The sequence below is a fragment of the Trachypithecus francoisi genome, unplaced genomic scaffold (genome assembly GCF_009764315.1).
Source record: "Trachypithecus francoisi isolate TF-2019V2 unplaced genomic scaffold, Tfra_2.0 Lachesis_group17, whole genome shotgun sequence".
Lineage (NCBI taxonomy): Eukaryota > Metazoa > Chordata > Mammalia > Primates > Cercopithecidae > Trachypithecus > Trachypithecus francoisi.
This window is the reverse complement of record NW_022681462.1, coordinates 186,716-211,513: the sequence shown is the minus strand read 5'-3', so window position 1 is coordinate 211,513 and position 24,798 is coordinate 186,716. Positions and strand designations below refer to the sequence as shown.

At 44.0% G+C, this 24,798-nt stretch overlaps 1 protein-coding gene across 4 annotated transcripts in view; it reads left to right on the top strand.

Moving 5' to 3' along the window:
- Positions 1 to 24,798, top strand: part of LOC117099569 (zinc finger protein 514) — an 80,841-nt gene that overhangs the window by 38,098 nt on the left and 17,945 nt on the right. For 3 of the 4 annotated variants that reach the window (XM_033238811.1, XM_033238812.1, XM_033238813.1), the window contains exons 5-9: positions 10,085 to 10,165; positions 13,846 to 13,983; positions 19,016 to 19,141; positions 20,966 to 21,199; positions 22,899 to 22,933. In XM_033238811.1, the coding sequence (XP_033094702.1) occupies positions 10,085 to 10,165; positions 13,846 to 13,983; positions 19,016 to 19,141; positions 20,966 to 21,199; positions 22,899 to 22,933 (614 nt within the window). Of the gene's footprint in view, positions 1 to 6,135; positions 6,429 to 10,084; positions 10,166 to 13,845; positions 13,984 to 19,015; positions 19,142 to 20,965; positions 21,200 to 22,898; positions 22,934 to 24,798 lie in introns of those variants that run through there. The other variant, XM_033238815.1, reaches the window with a different exon arrangement.

The following is a 24,798-nucleotide window of genomic DNA, read 5'->3' as shown; positions in this document are numbered from 1 at the left end:
ATGCCACCATCAAGGACTTGAAAGATGCCAGGAGGCAGCTCCTACTACATCTGCATTAAACTTGCCCATTTTGCCTCTTCAAAAGATAGATGGCTCCTGGTGAATGATGGCGGACTATTGTAAACTTAATCAGGTAATGACTCCTCTTGCAGCTGTTGTTTCAGATGTGCTTTTATAGCTAATCAGTACATAGCATATGTACTAGCACCCTGTATGCATATTGATGTGGTCAATGCTTTTTTTTCTCTAATCCTGTTCATCAGGAGTATTAGAAGTAGTTTGCTTTCAGATGGCAAAGTCAGGACTTCACCTTCAGTGCCCTACTTCAGGCATATATCTAACCTGTAGTCCAACGTCATAATCTAGTTTCAAAGGACCTCGAATGCATTTCCCTTCCATAGGCAATCAGGCTGGCCTATTACACTGATCGTATTATGCTGATTGGATCTGGTGAGTAGGAAGTAGTGACTAACCTAGATACATACATTGGCAACGTACTTGCATGCCAGAGAGTGGGAAATAAATTCCACAGAAATTCAGGGGCCTTCCACCTGAGTAAAATTTGTAGGATCCTAGTGGTCTGAGGCATGTCAAGATATCTTTCCAAGGTAAAGGAAAAGTTGTTGCATTTGGCCTCTTAAGGGGGACCACTAAGAAAGAGACACAAAGCCTAGCAGGCCTTTTTGGATTTTGGAAGTAACATACATCTTACTTGGGTGTGCTACTCTGACCTATTTACCGAGTAACCAGAAAAGCTGCTAGCTTTGAGTCGGGCTCAAGACAAGAGATGGCTAGAAGACCCAGACTGCTGTGTGAGCTTCTCTGCCACGCTGCCATGACCCAGCGATATGACCGTGTTTGAAGCATCCGTGGCAGATAGGGATGCTGTGTGGAGCCTCTGGCAGGCTGCTGTTGGTGAATCACAGTGCAGACCCTGAGGGTAGTGGAGCAAAACCATGCCATCCTCTGTGCATAATCACTTCCCTTTTGAAAAATGCCTTGGAACAGAATAGAAAATCCATGCAAGTGTGTGCAGGTGATTTTTTTACAAAGGTGCAAAAACAATTCAATGGAAGAGCAACCGTCTTTTCAGCAAATGGTGCAGGAGTGATGTACACAGACAACAAGAAAGATAAAAGATAGACCTTGACCTAAACCGCACACATTGGTCCAAACATTCACTCAAAATGGGTCACACACTTAAACGTAAAATCGGGACAACAAAACTTTTAGAAGAAAACACAGGAGAAAGTCTTTGAGACCATGGATTAGGGAAAGAATTCTTGGACATGACACCAAAATCATGATCCATAAAACAAGCAAACAAAAAGGATCAATTGGACTTCATCAAAGTTAAAAACTTTTGCTTAGTGAAAGACCCTTCAAGCCACAGACTGGGAGGAAATACTGGCAAACAACCTATTTGAAAATGAATGTGGCTGGGTGTGGCAGCTCACACCTATAACCCAGTGCTTTGGGAGGCCAAGGCAGGAGGACTGCTTGAGGCCAGGAGTGTGAGGCTGCACTGAGTTATAATGGTGCCAGCACACTCAGCCTGGGTGATACGGCAAGATCCTGTTTCCAAGAAAAAAGAAAAGAAAAAAAAAAAAGGACTCACATGTAGAACATACAAAGAATTCTCAAAACACAGCAGTGAAAGAAACCAAACAAGCCAACTAGAAAACGAGCAAAAGATACGAACAGACATTTTACTCAAGAGGGTATACAGATGGCAGTTCTAGAAGCACATGAAAAGAAATTCAGCGTCATTAGCTATTAGGGAAATGTAAATTAAAACCATGACGATATGTCACCATACCTATGAAAGCATCTAAAAACAATGGGGACAACACTGAGTGTTAGTGAGGATACAGAGAAAGTAGATCTTTCACACATCGCTGACAGGAATATAAAGTGGAATGGCCACTTTGGAAAGTAGTTTAGCAATCCCTCCATCCTTCCCTCCCTCCCTCCCTCCCTCCTTCCTTCCTCCCTCCTTCCTTCCTCTTTTCTTTTTCTTTCTTTTTTGAAATGGAGTTTCACTCTTGTCACCCAGGCTGGAGTGCAATGACTCAATCTCAGCTCACTGAAACCTCCACCTCCTGGGTTCAGGAGATTCTCCTGCCTCAGCCTCCTGAGTAGCTGGGATTACAGGTGTGCGCCGCCACACCTGGCTAATTTTTGTATTTTTATTAGAGATGGGGTTTCACCATGTTAGCCAGGCTGGTTTCTAACTCCTGACGTCAGGTGATCCACCCACCTTGGCCTCCCAAAGTGCTGGGATTACAGGCGTGAGCCACCACGCCCAGCTGGCAGTTTCTTAGAAACTAAACATATACTTACTACACAATCTGACAATCTCACGGCTTGACATTTATCCCCCCAGATGAAAACGTATAGCCACACAAAATCATGTACATGATGGATATATTTCAAAATAATTGAAAGCAGAGATTTGAAGAGATTATCTGTACACTCATGTTCACAGCAGCATTATTCACAATAGGCAAAAGGTGGAAGAAACCCAAGTGTCCATTGACAGATGAATGGATAAATAAAATATGATCTATTCATAAAATGGAATATTATTCATAATATTAAAAGTAAGGACGTTCTGGCACATGCTATACCTGGATGAACCTTGAGAACATCATGCTAAGTGAAACAAGCCAGTCACAAAAGGACAATACTAGATAACTGCACTTACATGAGGTACCTAAAGTAGTTCAACTCCTCGACATAGAAGCTAGAATGTTGGTTGCCAGGGCTGGGGGAGAGGGGAATGGGGAGTTATTGTTTAATGGCTGAAGTTTCAGTGTTGAAAGATAAAAGACTTCTGTGGATAGATGGTGGTGATGGTAGCACAACAAAGTGAATGTACTTAATGCCACTGAACTGTACACTTAAAAATGATTAAGGTGGGCCACGCGCGATGGCTCACGCCTATAATCCCAGCAGTTTGGGAGCCGGAGGTGGACGGATCACGAGGTCAGGAGATTGAGACTATCCTGGCTAACACAGTGAAACCCCATCTCTACTAAAAATACAAAAATTAGCGGGGCATGAGGGCGGGCACCTATAGTCCCAGCTACTCAGGAGGCTGAGGCCGGAGAATCGCTTGAACCCAGGAGGCGGAGGTTGCAGTGAGCTGAGATCATGCCACTACACTCCAGCCTGGGCAACAGCTTAAAAAATTAAGATGGAATTTTTTTTTTTTTTTTTGAGATGGAGTCTTGCTCTGTTGCCTGGGCTGCAGTGCAGTGGCGCAATATTGGCTCACTGCAAGCTCCACCACTTGGGTTCCCGCCATTCTCCTGCCTCAGCCTCCCGAGTAGCTGGGACTGTAGGCGCCTGCCACCCCACCCAGCTAATTTTTTGTATTTTTTTTAGTAGAGACAGGGTTTCACCATGTTAGCCAGGATGGTCTCAATCTCCTGACCTCGTGATCCACCCACCTCGGCCTCCCAAAGTGCTGGGATTACAGGCGTGAGCCACCGCGCTCGGCCGGCAAATTTTTATGTTATGTGTATTTTACCACAATTTTAAAATTTCTGGCTGGGCACAGTGGCTCATGCCTACAATGGCAGCACTTTGGGAGGCTGAGGCGGGTGTATTGCTTGAGGCAGGCGGATCGCTTGAGGTCAGGGGTTTGAGACCAGCCTGGCCAACACAGTGAAATGCTGTCTCTGCAAAAATACAAAAATTAGCTGGGCATGGTGGCACAGGCCTGTAATCCCAGCTACTCAGGAGGCTGAGGCAGGAGAATCACTTGAACTTGGGAGGGGGAGTTTGCAGTGAGCCAAGATCATGTATTATATGTATTATATGATTCCATTTATATAATGTTCTCAAATGAAAAAATTATAGAGATGAGAAACAGATTAGTGGTTGCCAAGGGTTAGAGATGATGGAGGAGAGGATAGAAGAGGGGCTGGGTTTGACTCGAAGGGAGAAGCCAAGTGCTCTTGGAGATAGAACAGTTCTGTATCTCAATTGTGGTGCTGGTTACAGAAATCTGCATGTGACATAATTGCATAGAACTACACATACACACAAATGAGTATATGTAAAACTCATAAAATCTAAATAAATTCCATGGATTGTACCGATGTCAGCTTCCTGGTTTTGATGTTGTACTATAGTTATGTAAGATGTACCATTTGGGGAAACTGAGTAAAGGATACATGGGACCTCTCCATACTATTTTTGCAACTTCCTATCTGTATCTTTGTAATTATTTCAAATTTAAAAGTTAGAAACAAACGACTAAGTAATCAAAACCAAACTGGCTTTGGGCCTTAACAGAGTTTGAAGGCGTGACCATCGACCAGCAACTTACCATGCAGTTTAAGCTGCTCATCATGAACTGGCTGTTGTATGATCATCAAGCCATAAAGTTGTGCGTGCACAGCAACACTCCATCATTGAATGGAAATGGTACATATGAAACTGAACTGGAGTAGGATCTGAACATGCAAGCTACATGATCTTCTCTCTCTCAACCCCTGCCCACAGCTTCATGAGGAATTACCTATGACCAGTTGCCTGAAGAAGAAACCTCTTGGGCTTGGTTTAGTCATGGTTCTGCATGATCTGCTGGTATCACCTGAAAGTGGACAGCTGCAGTACTGCAATCCCACTCTGGGATGCTTCTGAAGGATGGCAGTGAAGGGAGATCCTCCCAGTGGGAAGAAGATAAGACTAGTGTACCTGGTTGTTCATTTTGCCTGGTTAGAAGTATAGATCTATACTTTTTCATGAGCAGTGGCTAATGGCTTGGCTGGATGGTCAGTACTTGAGAGGAACATAATTAGGAAGTTGGTGACAAGGAGGTCTAGGGAACAGGTATGTGGATGGACTTCGGCCCAGAATGTGAAGATAATTATTTCCCACACGAGTGCTTATCAAAGGGCGACCTCCACAGAGGATTTTAATGAGGTGGATAGAATAACCCATTTTGTGGATGTCAGTCAGCCTCTTTACCTAGCCAAATGGACTCATGGATAAAGGGCTAGGGATGGAGGTTACACATGGGGTCAATCTGGCTACAGCTCTTGATACAGTAGCACTTCTGGGGGCTCAGCCAGCTCTCTGGCTGTAGGTTGATTACATTGGACCACGGAAGGGGCAGCACTTGTTCTGACTGGAATATGACTCTTGATATGGATTTGCTATTCCTGCCCACAATGTGTCTGCCAAAACAACTGTCCTTGGACTTAATACTTAATTATTTCACACACTGTTGCCTCTGACCTAGGAACTCACTCCACAGCAAATGAAGTGTGGCATTAGGTCCTTGCTCATGGAATTAGCTGGTCTTACCATGTTCCCAAATATGCTGAAGCAGTTGGCTTTACACATAGATGTAATCAATCTCTTTTCTCTTAATTCCGCCAACTCAAGATGTAGAAGGTCTGTTGAAAATGGTGCGCATCAAAATCACCTGGAGTGAAATGAGTTGTCTATTTCAGCAAAGAAAATGGGAAAATAATAGGTGAAACAACTGTGTTCCTCTTGATAATCTTTAACTCTAGCTTGTCAGTAGTTTTACTCTTCTGTATGTTTGAAAAATTTTATGCTAGACTTGAAAACCAGACGTTTATCTGAGCAGGCTACCCTCTTACAAGACATTGTGCCCTTCTGTGTTGCAGGTCTGTGGGTCACTTGAGTAGACGTAGATGGTATGGAGGCAATAAAAAAGCCATGACCCAGGGCTGAGATATACATGTGTGACCAAACGTTAAAATCAGTATGAATCCACAAGTGTGTGCGAAATGCAGGTCATTTAAGTGCTTAATCTAGTGAAACTCAGAGCTTGACTGGAGTTGGGGATGAACACCTTCTCTACGTTCCTCGTCTTATTCATCCCTTGGATCCTCACTGCACTTGGACCCCTTCGGTGCTTCTGTGAACCTCGCAGGGGTCCGCAGTGCCAGCTCTGGTAAGCCCGAGGGTCCCCCGCCAGCGGAACCCTCCAGCGCGCCCCTGCACGAGCAGCCAAATTCACCCGGCCGGTCGCGCCCTCCCCGGCGCTGCAGGCGCCAGCTAGCCCCGCCCACGCCCGGCCGCCCGCCCAAGCCCCGCCCAAGCCCCGCCCGGCCGCCCGCCCAAGCCCCGCCCGGCCGCCCGCCCAAGCCCCGCCCTCGGGTCCTAACGCGAGGCTCCCGCGGGGCTGTCCTCGGCCGCGCCGGGCTCCGCCTGCCGTGTGGCCAGTCCGGACAGTCCCTCACCCCGGCCTGCGCTGCTGCGTGGACTCGGGGCTCAGGAATTCCGCCGCGGCCCAAGGCTTGCCGTTTGACAAAGAGCAGTCGCGGCAGGCGGTGGGCAAGGCTGCTCTGGGCGGGGGCCGGGGCAAGGCTCGGGCTCCACCATGGCGACCGCGGCGCGTGTTGTGGGCCGGCTCCCCGCGCTGTATAGCTGGACGGCAGGTGAGAGCCGGGACGCCGCGAGCGGGGCTCGCCTGGGGCCTGCAGAAGCCAGGGCGGAGGGAAGCGGGAAGCCGCGGCCGCCGGCGCCGCACGCCATGCTTCCGCCTTCCCCGGAGCCGCTGTGTGACCTTGCGCGCGTCCTCTCCCTCTCTGGGTCGCGGAGCTCCTGTCTGTAAAATGAGGGGCAACTGGACGTCGTTGTCCAAGGTTCTTCCCAGTTCCCAAAACCGATTGAGCGTGCTCGGCGAAGAGCGGGAACTGGCACGCATCGCCTTTGGGGTGCGTGCGACCCCCGGGGTCGTTTGATGTCGGCGTGGGTTTGTCCTCCCGCATAACGCTTATCTCTAGGAAACGCTCCGTGATTGACTTTGCATTTTCTGTTTGCTCAATTTTACTGGAAGTCCACAATCCAGCGTTTGTAGTTTCGAAATCGAAGACCCCTAAAGCCCGAATATGTGTGTGTTAAAACTCATGTAGCGGCAGTCTTTAACCTGAAGTCATTTGGCAGAAAATCTGACTTGAACATTCTTTTGTCCATGTTGTTTCCGTCCTCTCCTTTTTTTCTTTTTTGTTTTTTTGGTTTTTTTTGAGACAGTCTTACTCTGTCGCCCCGGCTGGAGTGCAATGGCGCGATTTCCGCTCACTGCATCCTCCATCTCCTGGGTTCAAGCGATTCTCCTGCCTCAGCCTCCTGAGTAGCTGGGACTACAGGCGCCCGCCACCACGCCTGGCTAATTTTTGTATTTTTAGTAGAGATGGGGTTTAACCATGTTTGTCATGCTGACCTCGAACTCCTGAGCTCATGATCCGCCCGCCTCGGCCTCCCAAAGTGCTGGGATTACAGGCGTGAGCCACCGCGCCCGGCCGTCTCCTCCTTTTTCAAGGCCCTGTTCAGATAGCTCCTAGCTGTTGTAGCTTTCCTTCATTTTCCTCACCTTATCTTCGCAATGTCTTCATGAGGTATGTACTGCTATTCCCATTTTACAGATGAGGGAGTTAAGGCACATAGATTCAGAAACTTGCTTGAGGTTAGGCTAGGTGGACATCAGGTTTTTGCATCCATATCACCTGGCTCCAAAGCCTGTTTTTTGTTTTTGGTAACAACTTCCTTGTTGAGACAATTCACATACCCTACCATTTAATCCATTTAAAGTGTACATTTCAGTGGTTTTTAGTATATCACCAGAGCAAGGCAGCCATTATAGCCACTACAAAAAGAAAACCTGTGCCTTTTAGCTGTCACTTCCCAGCTTCCCATTGGCCTCCAGCACAACCACTGATGTACTTTCCCTCTCTCTGTAGCAAGACTTTATGAATACCGCATTTTGTTTATCTGCTCATCAGTTGAACATTTGGGTTGTTTCTACCTTTTGGCTCTTAGGCCTGTTTTGCTGGAAACATTTGTGTGCAATGTTTTCGCAAGTATATTTTTATTTCTGTTGGGTATATACTTAGGATTGTAATTGCTAGGTCATATGGAAACGATGTTTAATGTTTCTTTTTTAACTCCCCTCTGTCGCCCTGGCTGGAGTGCAGTGGCACGATCATGGCTCACTGCCGCCTCCATCTCCTGGGCTTAATCCGTCCTCCCACCTCTGCCACCCGAGTAGTTGGGACTACAGGTTCATGCCACCATGCCCAGCTAGTTTTTCTTTATTTTTTGTAGAGTGAGTCTCACTGTGTTGCCAAGGCTGGTCTCTAACTCATGGGCACAGGCAGTCCTCCCGCCTCGGCCTCCCAAAGTGCTGGGATTATAGGTGTGAGCCACCATGCTGAAACGTATGTTTAGGTGTCAAGGAACTGCCAAACTGTTTTCCAAAGCTGCACCATTTTACATTCCCACCAGCAGTATATGAGGCTTCCAATTTTTCTACTTCCTTGCCAGCACTTAATGTCTGTCTTTTTGACTATAACCATCTTAGTGGATGTGGGGTTTTTTGTTTTGTTTTGTTTTTTGTTTTTTGTTTTTTTTTTTTTTTTTGAGACAGGTTCTTGCCCCATTATCCAGGTAGAAGTGCAGAGGCACAGTTGCAGCTCACTGCAGCCTCAACCTTCTGGGCTCAGGTGACCCTCCCACTTCAGCCTCCTGAGTAGTTGGAACTACAGGTGTGTGCCATTATGCCTGGCTAATTAAAAAAAAAAAAAATTTGTAAAGACAGGGTCTCACAATGTTGACCAGGCTGGTTTTGAACTCCTGGGCTCAAGCAGTCCTCCTGCCTCAGTCTCCCAAAGTGCTGAGATTACAGGCATGAACCTCCATACCTGGCCAGCCCAGTGGATGTGCAGTGGTATCAGTTTGTGGTTTTGATTTACATTTCCCTTATGAATAAGAAGCATATTATCATGTGCTAATGGCTATTTGTGTATGTATATATATATATATATTTTTTTTTTTTTGAGAAATAGCTATTCAGATATTTTGCCCACTTTTATATTGAGTTGTCTTTTTATTGTTGAATTGTAGGTATTCTTTATTTTCTAGGTACAAGACCCTTCTAGCAGATATATGATTTGCAAAATTTTTGTCCCATTCTGTGTGTTGTCTTTTCACTTTCTTGATAGTATTTTTGAAGACACAAGTTTTACATTTTGATGAAGTCTCATTTATCTATTTTTTTTTCTTTTTGTTGCTGTGCTTTTAGTGTCTCATCTAAGAAAGCCATTGCAGAATCCAAGGTCATGATGATTTACCTCTATGTTTTCTTCTAGGTTTCATCGTTTTAGCTTTACGTACAAGTCTTTGGTCCATTATGAATTAGTTTTTATATATGGTGTGAGATGGGGTGCCAACTTCATTCTTTTACGTGTTGATATCCAGTTGTCCCAGCACCACTTGTTGAAAACATGATTCTTTCTTCTTTGAATGATCTTGACACCCTTGTCAAAAATCACTTGCCCATAAATGCGGTGTCAGAGCCTGTTCTGGAGTACCACACTGTGTGAGGGGGTGCACAGTACAGTCAGCCTGGTGCTGCAGGGGTTCCAGAGGAAAGGGGGAACATTGTAGGATCGGGGAGGCTTCACTAAGAGATGGTGTTTCAGACAAACAGAGAACCTTACAGAGACACAGAAGTATGCGAGAGCACGGTAGGTTCAAGACTGACTACAAGTCTGGCATGGCCAGAGGGAAGGTGAAGGAGAGAAAGGTGGGGCAGCAGGCTGGTGTGGATGCTTGGGGCCATGTGGCAGGCCTGTGGGCCATGCTGAGGAGTTTTGACTTTGTTCTGAAGGTAGTAGGGAGCCAGAGAATAATCTGTCAGAGCTGTGAAGTGACCAGACCTTTTATTTTAGAAAAGCCATGAAGCAGAGGGGGAGAGATTGAAAGTAGGAAACCTGCTAGGAAACTTGTCATTCTGTGGCTGAGTGGTGATGAGGCTTGAGCAAAGAAGGGGCATTGAGGCCACAGGAAAAGGTACAGCTGGCAGGTGGATTGATTTTTGAGGAGACTGAAGGGCTTGGTAACTGGCTGGATGTGAGGGTGAAGGGAGAACATGAGGTATGATGTCAGCTACTTGACAAGTTGCCCTGGAGCCCAGAAATTACTTATTCCCTTGTCTTGGTTCTTTATTCTATAGATATATTTTGTGGGTGTTATTGTTTAAAATGTTCCTTTTCATGTAGAAATGTACCTTAATTTTTTTTTTTCCCAATTGCAGGTCGTTTACTGGGGAGGCAGCGTTCCCTAAGCACCTCACCAGCAGCTTCCATTTCGGCGTGGACGACTGCTCTGAGCAATGGTGAGATTCATTAGTGCTACCACCTTTTCTCATAAGATGTACTGTCGGAGTCGTTTCTATAGTTTTTAAAAATATAAGTAATCACCTGCTTTTTTCTTTTCTCTCTTTTTCATTTTTTCGCCTGGTTGGTGTTACTGCAATAATCGCATTCTTTATGATGCAAATACAAAGGGTCTGAAGAGTATTTTCAGATTTCTTATGATTGCAGTTGTTATAGTTCAAGGCTTTACAAAATGGTAACTAAATAACGATTACGGGGTAATTTCTGTGTATTAGGCTTAGAGCAGGGACAATGAAGAGTTGAATTTTCAATTTACCAATGGTTATGTTAGTTGAAAATTAAACCCTTCATTGTCCCTGCCTTCTCCAACATAGTTATAAGCACAATTTTGATTGAATCTCTGGTCAGTGTGTTTATTATTAAGTTTGTGTATATATTTATAGCTGAGTTAGGTAGAATTCTATCATTACATTTTCTTTTCTTTTTCCTACAACAATTTCCTTAGTATCTACTACAGTATTTTTCTAAATGCTGCAATAGATTGGTCAGACAAATGGCAATAATTTTCTAAAATCTCTCAAACACATCACTGATCAGCTGGTTTGATTTAATAGATGAGATTTCAATTAGGAGGAAGAAGTTCATCATAGTGAAAACTGTAAATGCGGAAACGGAACCCTCCTTGAGGTCAGACTATGTGTCTTTTTTTTTTTCTTTTTGAGATGGAGTCTTGCTCTGTTGCCCAGGCTGGAGTGCAATAGCTTGATCTTGGCTCACTGCAACCTCCGCCTCCTGGGTTCAAGTGATTCTCCTGCCTCAGCCACTCGAGTAACTGGGACTACAGGCATGTGCCACCACACCCAGCTAATTTTTGTAGTTTTAATAGAGATGGGGTTTCACTGTGTTGGCTAGACTGGTCTCGAACTCCTGACCTCAAGTGATCCGCCCTCAGCCTCCCAAAGTGCTCGGATGACAGGCATTACAGGCATGCGCCATCACACCCAGCTGATTTTTGTATTTTTGGTAGAGATGGGGTTTCATCATGTTGGCCAGGCTGGCCTCGAACTCCTGACCTCAAGTGAGCTGCCCGCCTCGGCCTCCCAGAGGACTCAGCCTTCTTTGACTTGACCCATAGGAGGGTGCTTTTTGAGCTTGGCCCGTTTTGGATTCCAGGGCAATTGTTTCCTAAGATGGGGACTTCATGGTCTGAAATTAATAATAATTCAGATAATAAGAACAAAACCCAAACTGATAATTAATCATTGATGGATAATCTATAACTGAGTAATTTAGCATAAGCTGATGCCACCTCCTGTTTTAAAAATTATAACACATTTTAAACAAAGTCAGTTGTAGTAACAGTGTATTTTAAGTGACTGTTTCTCAATTCTAAAGTCAATTTCTTTCTGCTTTTGACAGTTGGACCTTTTAAGGTACATTATTAGCTGGGGAAGTATTTCAGGCTTTCAAAAAAAGTTAAAGAATTCTACATTTGTTAGTAATGATTTTACACTTCTTGAAGTATGTCAGAGATTGCAGTACTAAACAGTACAAGATTAAATATTTAATATTAGTATAAATAACTTAATATTAAATAAGATATTTTGTTGAAAATTAAAGAGCTGGCCAGGAGCGATGGCTCACGGTTGTAATCCCAGCACTTTGGGAGGCCGAGGCAGGTGGATCGTGAGGTTAAGAGTTCAAGACCAGACTGGCCAACATGGTGAAACCCCATCTCTACTAAAAATACAAAAAAGCCGGGTATGGTGGTGGGCACCTGTAATCCCAGCTACTTGGGAGGCTGAGGCAGGAGAATCGCTTGAACCTGGGAGGCGGTGGTTGCGGTGAGCTGACATTGTGCCACTGCACTGTAGCCTAGGTGACAAGGGCAGAACTCCGTCTCAAAAAAAAAAAAAAGAAAAAGACAATTAAGGAGCATACAAGAAAAGCTAAAGGTAAAGTGTGTGCTGCAGGATGGAATTTGGAATGATGAGGTCCTGAGTTTAAAAATGAAAAGCCAGTATGTCCTATCTGCTGTTCATTGGCTAGTTCGTTCAGTGCTAAGAGGAAACTCCGTGTGTCATCTCTCTGCCTCTGTGCAGTTGAGTAACTCATCTGGAATTAGAATTAGTGTTTAAATCCCAGCTGCTAACTAGTCTTGTGACTTTTGGCAAGTCCCTAACCTTATAGGCCTAAGTTTATTTTGTAAAATGAAAAGATTGGATTAAATAATCTAATTTAATTAGATCATTTAAATTAATTAAAAGAGGAATAATCTCCTTTTATTTAGATATTTAAATGATTTTAAGGATCATCTAATTTAATTAAAAGGAGATTATTCTTGGCCGGGCGCGGTGGCTCAAGCCTGTAATCCCAGCACTTTGGGAGGCCGAGACGGGCGGATCACGAGGTCAGGAGATCAAGACCATCCTGGCTAACACGGTGAAACCCCGTCTCTACTAAAAAAATACAAAAAAACTAGCTGGGCGAGGTGGCGGGCGCCTGTAGTCCCAGCTACTCGGGAGGCTGAGACAGGAGAATGGCGTGAACCCGGGAGGCGGAGCTTGCAGTGAGCTGAGATCCGGCCACTGTACTCCAGCCTGGGCGACAGAGCAAGGCTCTGTCTCAAAAAAAAAAAAAAGGAGATTATTCCTTTATTTTTTAGTGTGTCTATGCAATGAAGATATTTTGATAGCCTACTGTAACCATTTAATACTACTTGTTATTGCCACGTAAGATCATTGCTGGTGTATGGCCCTCTGTGGCCATAAAGCAGCTGTTACCGCCTTCTTCATGACTTCACACAGACTTGAAAATAGCTTTTGTTGTCACTGTTTGGTTTTCTTTTTTTAAACCAAGTATTCTTAAATAACCATTTTTTTTTTTCTTTTCTCAGGGGTTGTTTTAATTCCCTTCACTTCTCTTGGAGTCACTAGTTTCTCTGTTGAAATGCAAAGCTTAAGGGTGTGTGCACTGTTTTTGTTAGCAATGTTCCCATTTCTTCACATGCACCAATTCTCAACTCCCCCCTTCCTCACAGGACTTTACCCTCCATGAATTGATTAGATGCTGCCTCTAAGACATGGATGTTTAAAAACTTTTTAAGTAATATGTGCGCTTGATGATAACAATTCCAAAAAATAAAAAAAGCAAGTCCCTCATACCCAGTTGGCAACCGTTGTTTCCAGGTTTTCTCACATACTTCTGGGTTAGTCTGTGAAATGCATTCACACCCGCTGCTTGTTTTTTAACAGGAAGAGTAGGATGGTGTACATGCTCTCTGCACCTTGCTGTTCTCACCTGGCCAGTTGCAGGTCTTTCCGCAGCAGTGTGTTGCTGGCTGCGTACAGCAGAGGGCGCCATTTGCCCAGGTAGACTGCTCACCTAGGCTAGCCAGTGCAATGCTGAAACCCCGGGATGGACAAATCCGCTTCGTTCTTTACCCAGCTGCACCCATTGTGCGGAGGAACTATAACTTTCCCAACTAGGCTGGGCATTTAGGTTGTTGTTGGTCAAAAGTTTTGTTTTATTTTTAAAACAAAGACTGTCCTAAAAATCTGATTCTTAAAAGTTCAGGATTTTAGTGACTTGTTTTTGTTGGTAATGATTATTTGATGCTAGCAGTGTTTTTCCGCAGCCGCGAAACATCTAACTCAAAGTTTAACCCCTCTGCCTACAGGCTGTTTGTCATCCCTGGGAACCAGAGACACCCATCGCTACGCCAGCCTGAGCCACGCACTGCAGACCCAATGCTGTATTTCTTCTCCCAGTCACCTGATGGGCCAGCAGTATAGACCATATAGTTTCTTCACTAAATGTATGTAGAATCACCACAAACTTCCTGTTTCTTGAAACAGGAAAAGAATTTCTTGTATCTGAATTTTTCTTCTTTTTTACGTGAATTAAGATTTTAGTGATTAGTTTACAATGTACTGTTAAAATGAAAATGTTTCTTGATGTACATTCTGGAATTATCTCAAATGCTACCAGTTGTATTTTGGGGAGTACTAGTTTGCTTTAGTCCCCTTGTTTGGGGCACCTAAGGCCTGAAGGATATTGAATCATGGCCCATATCTCTTGCTGACTTAGATTCACACCAAGAACATACTCATGTTTTCATTTGTGCTCTAGTTGAGGAGACAGGACATCTAATTGGAAAAAGTTAATTTTAAGGAGATACTGTTCACTAACACTACTCTTATTTGTGATAGCATTTAAGAGTCTAATCTGAACTGAGACTGGCTTCTCAAGGAATAAATGGAGGTTGAATTTAAACTCCGCATTAGCAGATTAAAAGAAATTAGGATTGGCCGGGCGTGGTGGCTCACACCTGTAATCCCAGCACTTTGCGAGGCCGAGGCGGGTGGATCACTAGGTCAGGAGATTGAAACCATCCTGGCTAACACAGTGAAACCTCGTCCCTACTCAAAATTCAAAAACAAAATTAGCTGGGCGTGGTGGCGGGCACCTGTAGTCCCAGGTAGTCCCCGCTACTCAGGAGGCTGAGGCAGGAGAATGGCGTGAACCCGGGAGGCGGAGTTTGCAGTGAGCTGAGATTGCGCCACTTCACTCCAGCCTGGGCGACTGAGCGAGAGTCCATCTCCAAAAAAAAAAAAAGAAAGAAATTAGGATTATAAAGGCAATTCATGATTAGTTTAGAATATTTGGTAAATACAGAAGAAAAAAAAAAAGATAATCACCTGTATTCCTACTATGAAGTACTGAGTTTGATGGTTTTTTTTTCTTTTTGGAGACGGAGTCTTGCTCTGTCACCAGGTCAGAGTACAGTGGTGCAATCTCGGCTCACTGCAACCTCTGCCTCCCCGGCTCGAGCGATTCTCCTGCCTCACCCTCCTAAGTAGCTGGGACTACGGGCGCGTGCCACCACGCCCAGCTAATAATTGTATTTTTAGTAGAGACAGGGTTTCACCATGTTGGCCAGGATGGTCTCTATCTCTTGACCTCGTGATCTGCCTGCGTCAGCCTCTCAAAGTGCTGGGATTACAGGCGTGAGCTACTGCGCCTGGCCTGCTGCTTTTTTTAATGTAGTAATATATTGCATTTTTCCATGGACTTCTGTAGTGCAACGATATGACCATAGAGTATTTCATTGTATGGATACAGCTCACTTTAATTTGGAAGTCTCCTGGTAATGAGCTCATTTGTGTAGCAACAACACAGAAAAGGCTTGGTGGAGGATTAAGCAACATAGGCTTAGTTGAACCTGCAGATTCCAGTACAGAGAAGAGAGAGACGGACAGAGTTGGGGCCGTTAGTCTCTCCACTTGGTATGCATAGCCCCAATTTTTTCTAAGAGTTGACTTTGTGCTTTAGTGGGTATATCAGATTTACAAGCCTTGGGAATTTTTATTTATTTATTTATTTTTATTTTTATTTACTTATTTGTTTTGAGATGGAGTCTTGCTTCTGTCGCCCAGGCTGGAATGCAGTGGTGTGATCTTGGCTCATTGCAACCTCCACCTCCTGGGTTCAAGTGATTCTCCTGCCTCAGCCTCCCGAGTCACTGGGACTAGAGGCGCCCGCCACCACGCCCAGCTAATTTTTTGTATTTTTAGTAGAGACAGGGTTTCACCGTGTTAGCCAGGATGGTCTCGATCTCCTGACCTTGTGATCCACCCGCCTTGGCCTCCCAAAGTGCTGGAATTACAGGTGTGAGCTCCTGCATCCAGCCGGGAATTTTTATTTTTAATAGCCTTTTCCCTGTTCTAAAAAACCTTGTTCTAGAGGTGGCCTTACCCTCCGAGGCCTCATCCTTCACAGTTGTCCCACCCCTGCCTCGGACTCTCTTCATTCACGGTGTTCTTCCTCAGTGACGTGACTCGGTACTTTTTTTTTGTTTTTGTTTTTGTTTTTTTTTTGAGACAGAGTCTTGCTCTGTCACCCAAGCTGGAGTGCAGTGGTGCGATCTCGGCTCACTGCAAGCTCTGCCTCCCAGGTTCACGCCATTCTCCCGCCTCAGCCTCCTGAGTAGCTGGGACTACAGGCACCAACCACCATGCCCGGCTAATTTTTTGTATTTTCGGTAGAGACGGAGTTTCACCATGTTAGCCAAGATGGTCTCGATCTCCTGACCTTGTGATCTGCCTGTCTGGGCCTCCCAAAGTGCTGGGATTACAGGCGTGAGCCACCGCGCCCGGCCCGACTCAGTACTCTTGTGGGTTTATGGCTCCAAGCCATAGTAAGATTTGCTTCATTGGGGACAACACAGTTGAAACTAGCATGGGGCGAGGTTTCACTGTTTCAGTAGGAAATAGTCTTTGATTTCTGAATCTCCAAGAAATAGAAGGACACACTTTTTCAAAAATGATTTCCTGTGAGTATTGAATCTTGTAAACCTATCTCTTTTCTGTAGAGGATCCACTGTTTAAATCCCTTTGATTCAAATTGGCAATCTGTGTTACTTAGCATGATTAAGAGGGAAATAACTCAGTGTATAAGATTAGACACTACAGTGGATTTATGCATATGTGTGTATATATATATATATATATATATATATATATATATAAAAAAAACATGAGGCCGGGTGCAGTAACTCACGCCTGTAATCCCAGCACTTTGGGAGGCTGAGGTGGACGGGTCACCCGGGGTCAGGAGTTCGAGAGCAGTGTGACCAACAGGGTGAAACCCCGTCTCTACTAAAAATATAAAAATTAGCTGGGCATGGTGGCGGGCACCTGTAATCCCAGCTACTTGGGAAGCTGAGGCAGGAGAATCTCTTGAACCCGGGAGGCGTAGGTTGCAGTGAGCTGAGATCATGCCACTGCACTCCAGCCTGGACGACAAGAGTGATACTCCGTTTCAAAAAAAAAACATGAACTTAATCTTTTATAATTATTGTAGTAATAAGTGTATGTATTAACCTAACTGCACCCTTATGGAAAAATGACAGAAATAATTGAAATAATAGTAGATGTATTCTAACTAGCCTTAAGGTTATTTAGAATCTTAGACCTGATGTGAAAATAGTAAAATTTCTATTAAAAGAACTTAATTCACCTTGCAGCCATTTATGTTGATGAATAATATTTAAGAATATGGGAAAAGACTGACAATGCAATATTAAATTAAAAAACAGGATACAGATGTGCATATGGTATAATTTTGCTTAAATATATATTATGTATGCATGTGAAAAGACAAAGGCAGAATACACATTCTTATCTAACAGTGGTAATGGAATTATGATTATTTTTGCATTCTGTATTTTCCAGATTTTAAAAAATAACTATTTTATAATTTGAAAAAGGATTAAAAACATTTTTAATAGCATAGTGGCATTCAAAGATTGACTAATGACTTTGCTGTCTTTTTCAAATGTAGTTATTTTATTTTCCTCTTACTATATATATGAAAGAGCTAAACTCTTAATTTAGTCTTTTTACATTTTTGTCTCAATGTCAAGTTCTTTTTAAAATTGAGTCTCTTTTCATCTTCATGAGTGATTTATGAGTTCTGATTCTAAGTGAAGGAAAACTGATTGATTGGCCTCTTAGTATGCCTCCATTACAAGTGAACTTTCAAGTTTTCCGTGGCATTTATAAGTAGCACCATTTTTTAGCACTTATGGAGAAAAATCAGATCGTTAGTGAGAGTTTGGTTGGAAGTTGGTACTTTTGTTTAAGCCTGTGGTCTTTTACAGTGAATTAGAGTCAGCTTCAAGTGGAGCCGAATCCTTTGTTCTGATCAGGGTTGTCCACAACAACGTGCGATGTGGACTCTCACTTCCCTGAGCCTCACTGACGAAGACCAGCTGTGATACATGTGTGTGTTTTTGAAAAATTGGATGCTCTACAGATACAGAGCATTTAAAAGTATCGTACACCTAAAACATTGTTCTCTTTTCGTGTTATCTACCTAGAGGAGCAGCGTAAGACCTTGCAGGAAGCAAGTAGGTAGACGTTTTAAACTCTGAGCATTCGTAAGCAAATGAAGGTACTCATTTGTCTTCTAGAATTTGTTTAGTATTTCAGGTGTATGGATATAAATGTGTCTTAGATTTTTTACTATGACAACATTTTGTGGTTCTGATTCTTTATTAAAGAAATTGGTAATGGAATCATTCTTTTTTTGAAGGCAGGGTCCCACTCTGTCCCCAAGGCTGGAGCACAGTGGCATGATTGTAGTAATCTCAAACTCCTGGGGTCAAGTGACCCTCCCACCTCAGCCTCCCTGGTAGCTGGGACCGTGGGCACATGCCACCACACCTGGCTCATATTTGAAGTTTTAGTAGAGATGGGGTTTCACTGTGTTGTCCAGTCTGGTCTCAAACTCTGGGCTCAAGTGAGCCCCCTTGCCTCGGTCTCCCACAGTTTTGGGATGACAGGAATGGGCCATTGTACTTGGCCAACAGTTGATTTTATAATCATAGATTGTGTTCCAGATTTATGGGTTCAGATTGAAATGTTGATTCTTGTTTGGACTAGAAAACTTTTACTTAGGAAGGATAGTTATTAGTTATCTTAGTGGTTATAGTGGAGGCAAGAGGACAGGGAAGACGCCTATATCATGGTTGATAAAATGTCAGGGAAACAAACCTATTGGTAAGCCACTGAGATTTGAATGCTGGCTTTTAAGCAGTTAGAGGGACAAATAAAATATTTAGTGAGAGTTTTGTGGAGGAAAGTGATAGAATTGTCTCTTCTTGGGCTTTCCAAATGTAACCGTCTTGATGTACGCAAAGAGTGATTTAATTTTGCTTTCATTACCTCAGTGATGCATGGGTAAAGCCATAAGCAGACCTCCATTTCTCTTATGATTCAATAGGAGAGCATAGACCATTGCTTGAAAACTGTGGAATTATAAAAAGGCACCCTTTTTCGTTACAGTGACTGCAGATGAGCTGTGGAAAGGCGCTTTAGCGGAGACTGGTGCTGGATCAAGAAAAGGAAGAGGCAAAAGAACTAAAAAGAAGAAAAGGAAGGATCTGAACAGGGGTCAGATCATTGGTGAAGGTAAACTTATTTATAAAAATAGCTAAAGTGCTTTTTAAGTTTCTTACCCCAGATTTTATAGATATTTTACAAACTAGAAGCATCAAAACATTTCTCATGAAGGGCACTACGATCTATGGTTTTAGAATTCAACCAGTTGACTTACTCATTGCCCCAGGATTCTGGGAGAGGAAAATCCCATAGAAATGGATTTATTCGTTCAGCAAGCATTAAATGTCCCTATGTGTCAACTCCTGTAACAGTGCCTGCCCTCAAAGAGGTAGTAATTAGTGGTAAAATAGAGACTAAATGGAGAGTTGGCGAATCTTCCCTGCAAAGGGAAGACAGTAAATGTTTTTGGCTTTGTGAGTTACATAGTCTGTTTTGCAGCTGCTCAACTCTGCTGTTGTAGCACAGAAACAGCCACAGACAACACAGTCGAACAGGCATCGCTATGTTCCAGTAAAACTTCATGTACAAAAACAAGTCACGAGCTGAGTTGGCCTGTGGGCCTCAGTTTGTTGGCACCTGGAACACACGATTGTTGATACTCATGCTTTTGGAAGAGTGAACACGGTGTAGTGTACTTCAGTCAGCCTGTCTCGTACTGTGCTTGCTGCCAAAGCATCTTTGACAGTCATGGCCTTCAGGGATAAAGAAAACACCTGGCACCACACTTCCAGCCTCGCGTGTCAACCTGGATGTGTTTCGTTATTATAGCTTTTTTTTTAACATTTTTTTTTTAAATTATAAGGATCATGTATGTATACTGTCTCAGTAAAAAATGTAAAGATTATAGAGAAACATGAAGCCCCCCGGATGCTGCTTCTACCTTCTTCAATCCTGTTGTCGCCCCCAGGAAACCACCGGCCTCATATTGGTGTGTTTCCTTCAGTTTCTTAATACCTAAATGCCTAAAAAGGTATTTATTAAATTTTAGTTATTTATACATAAATACCCAAAAAGATTAATGCAAAAGGTATTATGTATTAAATTTTTATTAATTTATACATAAATACCTAAAAATAAATAGGTATGCAGCCGGGCGCGGTGGCTCAAGCCTGTAATCCCAACACTTTGGGAGGCCGAGACGGGCGGATCACGAGGTCAGGAGATCGAGACCATCCTGGCTAACACAGTGAAACCCCGTCTCTACTAAAAAATACAAAAAACTAGCCAGGCAAGGTGGCGGGCGCCTGTAGTCCCAGCTACTCGGGAGGCTGAGGCAGGAGAATGGCGTGAACCCGGGGGGCGGAGCTTGCAGTGAGCTGAGATCCGGCCACTGCACTCCAGCCTGGGCAACAGAGCGAGACTCTGTCTCAAAATAAATAAATAAATAAATAAATAAATAAAAATAGGTATCTTCTTTTTAAAAAAAATTTAGATTATATCACATGATACATGCTGTCTTACAGTTTACTTTTTTCACTCAATTATAGGTCTTGGAAATCATTCCACGTCAGAACCTAGAGAGAGACCTTGTTCTTTTGATTTAGTGCAGAATGTTTCCTCTGCTGGAGACGCTGCGGTTCATTTAACCAGTCCATAATTGCTGGATATTTGGATTACTTGCATTTCTTCTCTTTGCAAGTAATGTTTCAGTGGACGTCCTTGTGCAAGCATCCATATGCCTTGTGCTTATATGTATGTGAGTGTTTCTCTAGGTAATACCATGAAGTATGTTTAAAATTTTGATTGTGCCAAGTGGCCTACCAAGTTACTAATGTTAGCTTAAGCTCCAGTGAACAGTGTGTCATCATTATCTGTACATGCATTGCCTGACATTTTAACACTTGAAAAATGAGTACTTTAAAAAAATTATTATTTATATTTTTAAACCTTCAGGGCGTTACGGTTTTCTGTGGCCTGGTCTGAATGTCCCTCTTATGAAAAATGGAGCAGTGCAGACCATTGCTCAAAGAAGCAAGGAAGAGCAGAAGAAGGTGGAGGCCAGCATGATCCAGCAGAGAGAAGAGTGGGACCGAAAGAAGAAGATAAAAGTTAAACACGAGCGAGGATGGAGTGGAAACTCCTGGGGAGGCGTCAGTCTTGGCCCCCCTGACCCTGGCCCCAATGGAGGTAGCAGACTCCTGGTTTTGTTTGCCTTTGTGACAGAGAGTACTTGTAGTTTAGAATTTCCTTGAAATGGTGTTATTACTTGTCTGTTCATACTACCTTTTTCCAAAAAAGATTTGCGCGTTTGGAACTAACGTATCACGTTAATATCCCAACTGTATTTTGTGGAATGCAGAAGTATTCTACTAACAGGATAGAAAGCACTGGGTTCCTGGTGTTTATCGTGTACCTTCTCAGATCCTTAAATGTGGGGATGGAGCTGCCTGTAGGATACACTGTTTCCAAAACACAGGTGGCCACAGGGGCGCCAGTGGAGCAGCGTGGCTTGGGAATGCTGTTTCTGTCCTAGAAATCAGGAAAGCAGATAGTTGTCACGTTAACCCTGTAAAAGCACACATGAAGCAAAAATTGAAAATACTTAGGCCACATTTGAAAACAAAGTTTCCCTCCGCCCTCCTTGAGTATGCAAAGCAGTACACATCATCCAAGAGACGTGTTCTTGTCAATGAGTGGGAGAAGAAGAAATAGGTAAGAGTTTCGCTGCTTTCTTAAGAAGTTTGGCTTAAAGAGGAGGGGAGAGATTGAAACTGAGAGATTCCAAGGACCCTGCTTAGAACTGATCAGAATGCTTCAGTCAGAAGGATGAAGGTATGGGCGGGAGAGAACAAAATCTGGGAACCAAGTCCCTGACGACGGCCCAGATCCAGAGTCTGGAGAAATGGCTTCACTTGTTCGCAGAAGGCAGGGCAGGGCGCAGGATCAGGCGAGCCCATGGGGTTGCAGTGGAAAGGTAGTGGGGGTGTTGCGTGGTGTGGCCGCAGCTGGTCTTTAAGGAAGAGGTGGAATCATCTGCGGAGAGTGAGGTGGGACGTGGATGAATTTGGCCTCCAGATTGTTTCGTTATGGAAAGGTAGAATATCTGAGACTGGCTTCAAAATGATCCAACGGAGTGAGAGTTGAGCAGAGTTTAGAGGAAAGAAGATTGACTGTGAGTGGATGCGTGTTGAAGCTGACTAATGTATACGTAAAGCTTTCTGCTGTTCTGTGTTTGTTTGATTGAAATGGTCTGTGATAAAAATATTAGAAAAATAAAAGAATGTAGAGAGTCTCTGAAACGGCTGCGGTGGTGAACGGAGAGACCCAATAGAAAGTACATAAAGGCCAGCTGGGAGCAGGGAGGACTTGGTGGAACTGGAGTCCATGGATTTTTAGCGGGCCCTGTGTGTGCATACTTTGACTTCTTTCCAGCAGCACCTAGGAGGTCAGGAGTGGCCAGAGAGCTGCCTGGATTCAGGCCTGGCTAGTGTGGTGGAGAGAGCAAAGGGTGAAGGGGTTGAGGGCATCACAAGGTCTGGTGGAAGTGATGGACTGTGGTGTCTTGGTCGAGGGGGAGAGGCCGCGAAGATGGAGGAAAGCAGAAGGGAGAGCAGGGATCCAGGGTCTGGAGGGGCCAGGAACTGATGAGGGGGAGTTGGACGGGGAGGAGGATGCAGATGGGGAGACCAGTGACTGAGTTATGAACTTACTGGTGGAGTGGTCTCTAGTGATGAGGGGTGACTGGGGCGTGGCCTTGAGAGTGGGACCAAAAGATCTGAGATTCTTTCTCCCTGAAAGGCCTGTGATGGTGCCTGTGTTGAAAATGCTTTCCTGTTAGTTGTGTACACACATTTCATCTGTATCCCTGTTTCTTTTCTCCCTACAGAAACATACGAGGATTTTGATACCAGGATACTTGAGGTAGGCATGCAGAGTTCAATACCTGGTTAAGCCTTTGGAGAGGTTGGGGTGGGTGGAGCAGGGACAGGGCAAGAGGAATTGTAAGGGAAGGCCTTGGATGCATGACTGTTTCTGACACATAGATGATCTGGGTAAGGAAATTATGCAACGTTAATTTCAGTTACTTGACACTGGCTTTTCTGACTACTGCCCTCTTTCTGTGGGGCTACCATTGAGGTCTCATGTTAGGGTGGTATTGTGAACTACAGAATTTGAAGATGAGGTTTAAATTTTCTCCTTCCTAAGGCTAAAGTAGTTTTGGGAGTGTATGTTTGAATATAAACCAGCTGTATCTAGCACTCTATGCGGGAAGCTGGGATTGCGCGGAGCCCTGGGCAGGGTGGAAAGCCTAGAGTTGTGGTGCATGTCTGGTTCTTGATGGGGAAATGGTCTCTGGGTTGCTCATGGGCCCTTGAAACTGAAGCCTGTGTCAGGTAAGCTATTGTCACTCTCCGGAGCATTCTCTAAAATAGTCAACTTCCCTTTGAGCTGGCACTGAACGCTCAATGTTAAATACTATGTGGAATAGTCATTTATTGAGTGTGTGATTGAGCCTCTGATTATCTGTATTGTTTCCTCAGTATCAATTGCATTGTAGGATTTAAAATGTTAACACATTGTGTTTTTGGTATTCCCACTTACAGCTTTTGAAAGTTAATCTCTTTGAAGAATTCGTATATATGTGGGTGATTTTCTGTAAGATCCATGGAGGTGGATTCAAGCTCCCTTTTCTTTTAACCCCTTTTTATGGGATAAGAGACAGCTATGCACCAGAGAGTCAGCTGCCACGTAAGCAGTTTAGTTAACAGTTCAGTAGTTCCTGGCCTTTTTGGGGGGTTTTTCTTTTGGGGGGGACGGAGTCTGGCTCTTGTCACCCAGGCTAGAGTGCAGTGGTACGATCTCAGCTCACTGCAAGCTCCACCTCCCGGGTTCACACCATTCTCCTGCCTCAGCCTCCCAAGCAGATGGGACTACAGGCTCCCGCCAGCACGCCTGGCTAATTTTGTGTGCGTGTTTTTTTTTTTGTTTTTGTTTTTTTGTTTTGTTTTTTTTTTGAGACGGAGTCTCGCCCTGTCGCCCAGGCTGGAGTGCAGTGGCTGGATCTCAGCTCACTGCAAGCTCCGTCTCCCGGGTTGACGCCATTCTCCTGCCTCAGCCTCCCGGGTAGCTGGGACTACAGGCACCCACCACCTCGCCCGGCTATTTTTTTTGTGATTTTTAGTAGAAACGGGGTTTCATCGTGTTAGTCAGGCTGGTCTCAATCTCCTGACCTGGTGATCCGCCCGCCTCAGCCTCCCAAAGTGCTGGGATTACAAGTGTGAGCCACTGCGCCCAGCTGTTCCTGGCCTTTTAAATACACAGGAAAAAAATACATGGACATATTTATTTCCAAATATGCTAATCCTTAGCATAGACACCAGTCCTATGCTGGTTATGTGTATACACTGCATGTCATAATTTCTAAGGTGTATATTTTCCTCACATTTTATCATCTCTGACATTGGAATGCATCTTATAATCAGTGATAAATTACATCAAAGTTTGTAATTACAAAAAATTACATAGCAACTTTTTTCTTTCTTGTGATACATTCATTGAGATAGGGTATATCGAGATGTATAATGTCAAATACCCTTAAAGGTTTTCTCCGTTGAAGCTTCTCATAAGCCTGTGAAATGAAGAGAAAGTCTCGTTTCTGTTTTGTTCCTGAAACAGTCCAGGAGGAGGTTTCATTTGGAGAAAGGCTGCTGCTTGTGCTCAGGAGCTGGAGGATGGTGCGCCTGTGTCTGTGTGCACCTGTTCACCGTGTATGCCTGCAAGGAAGG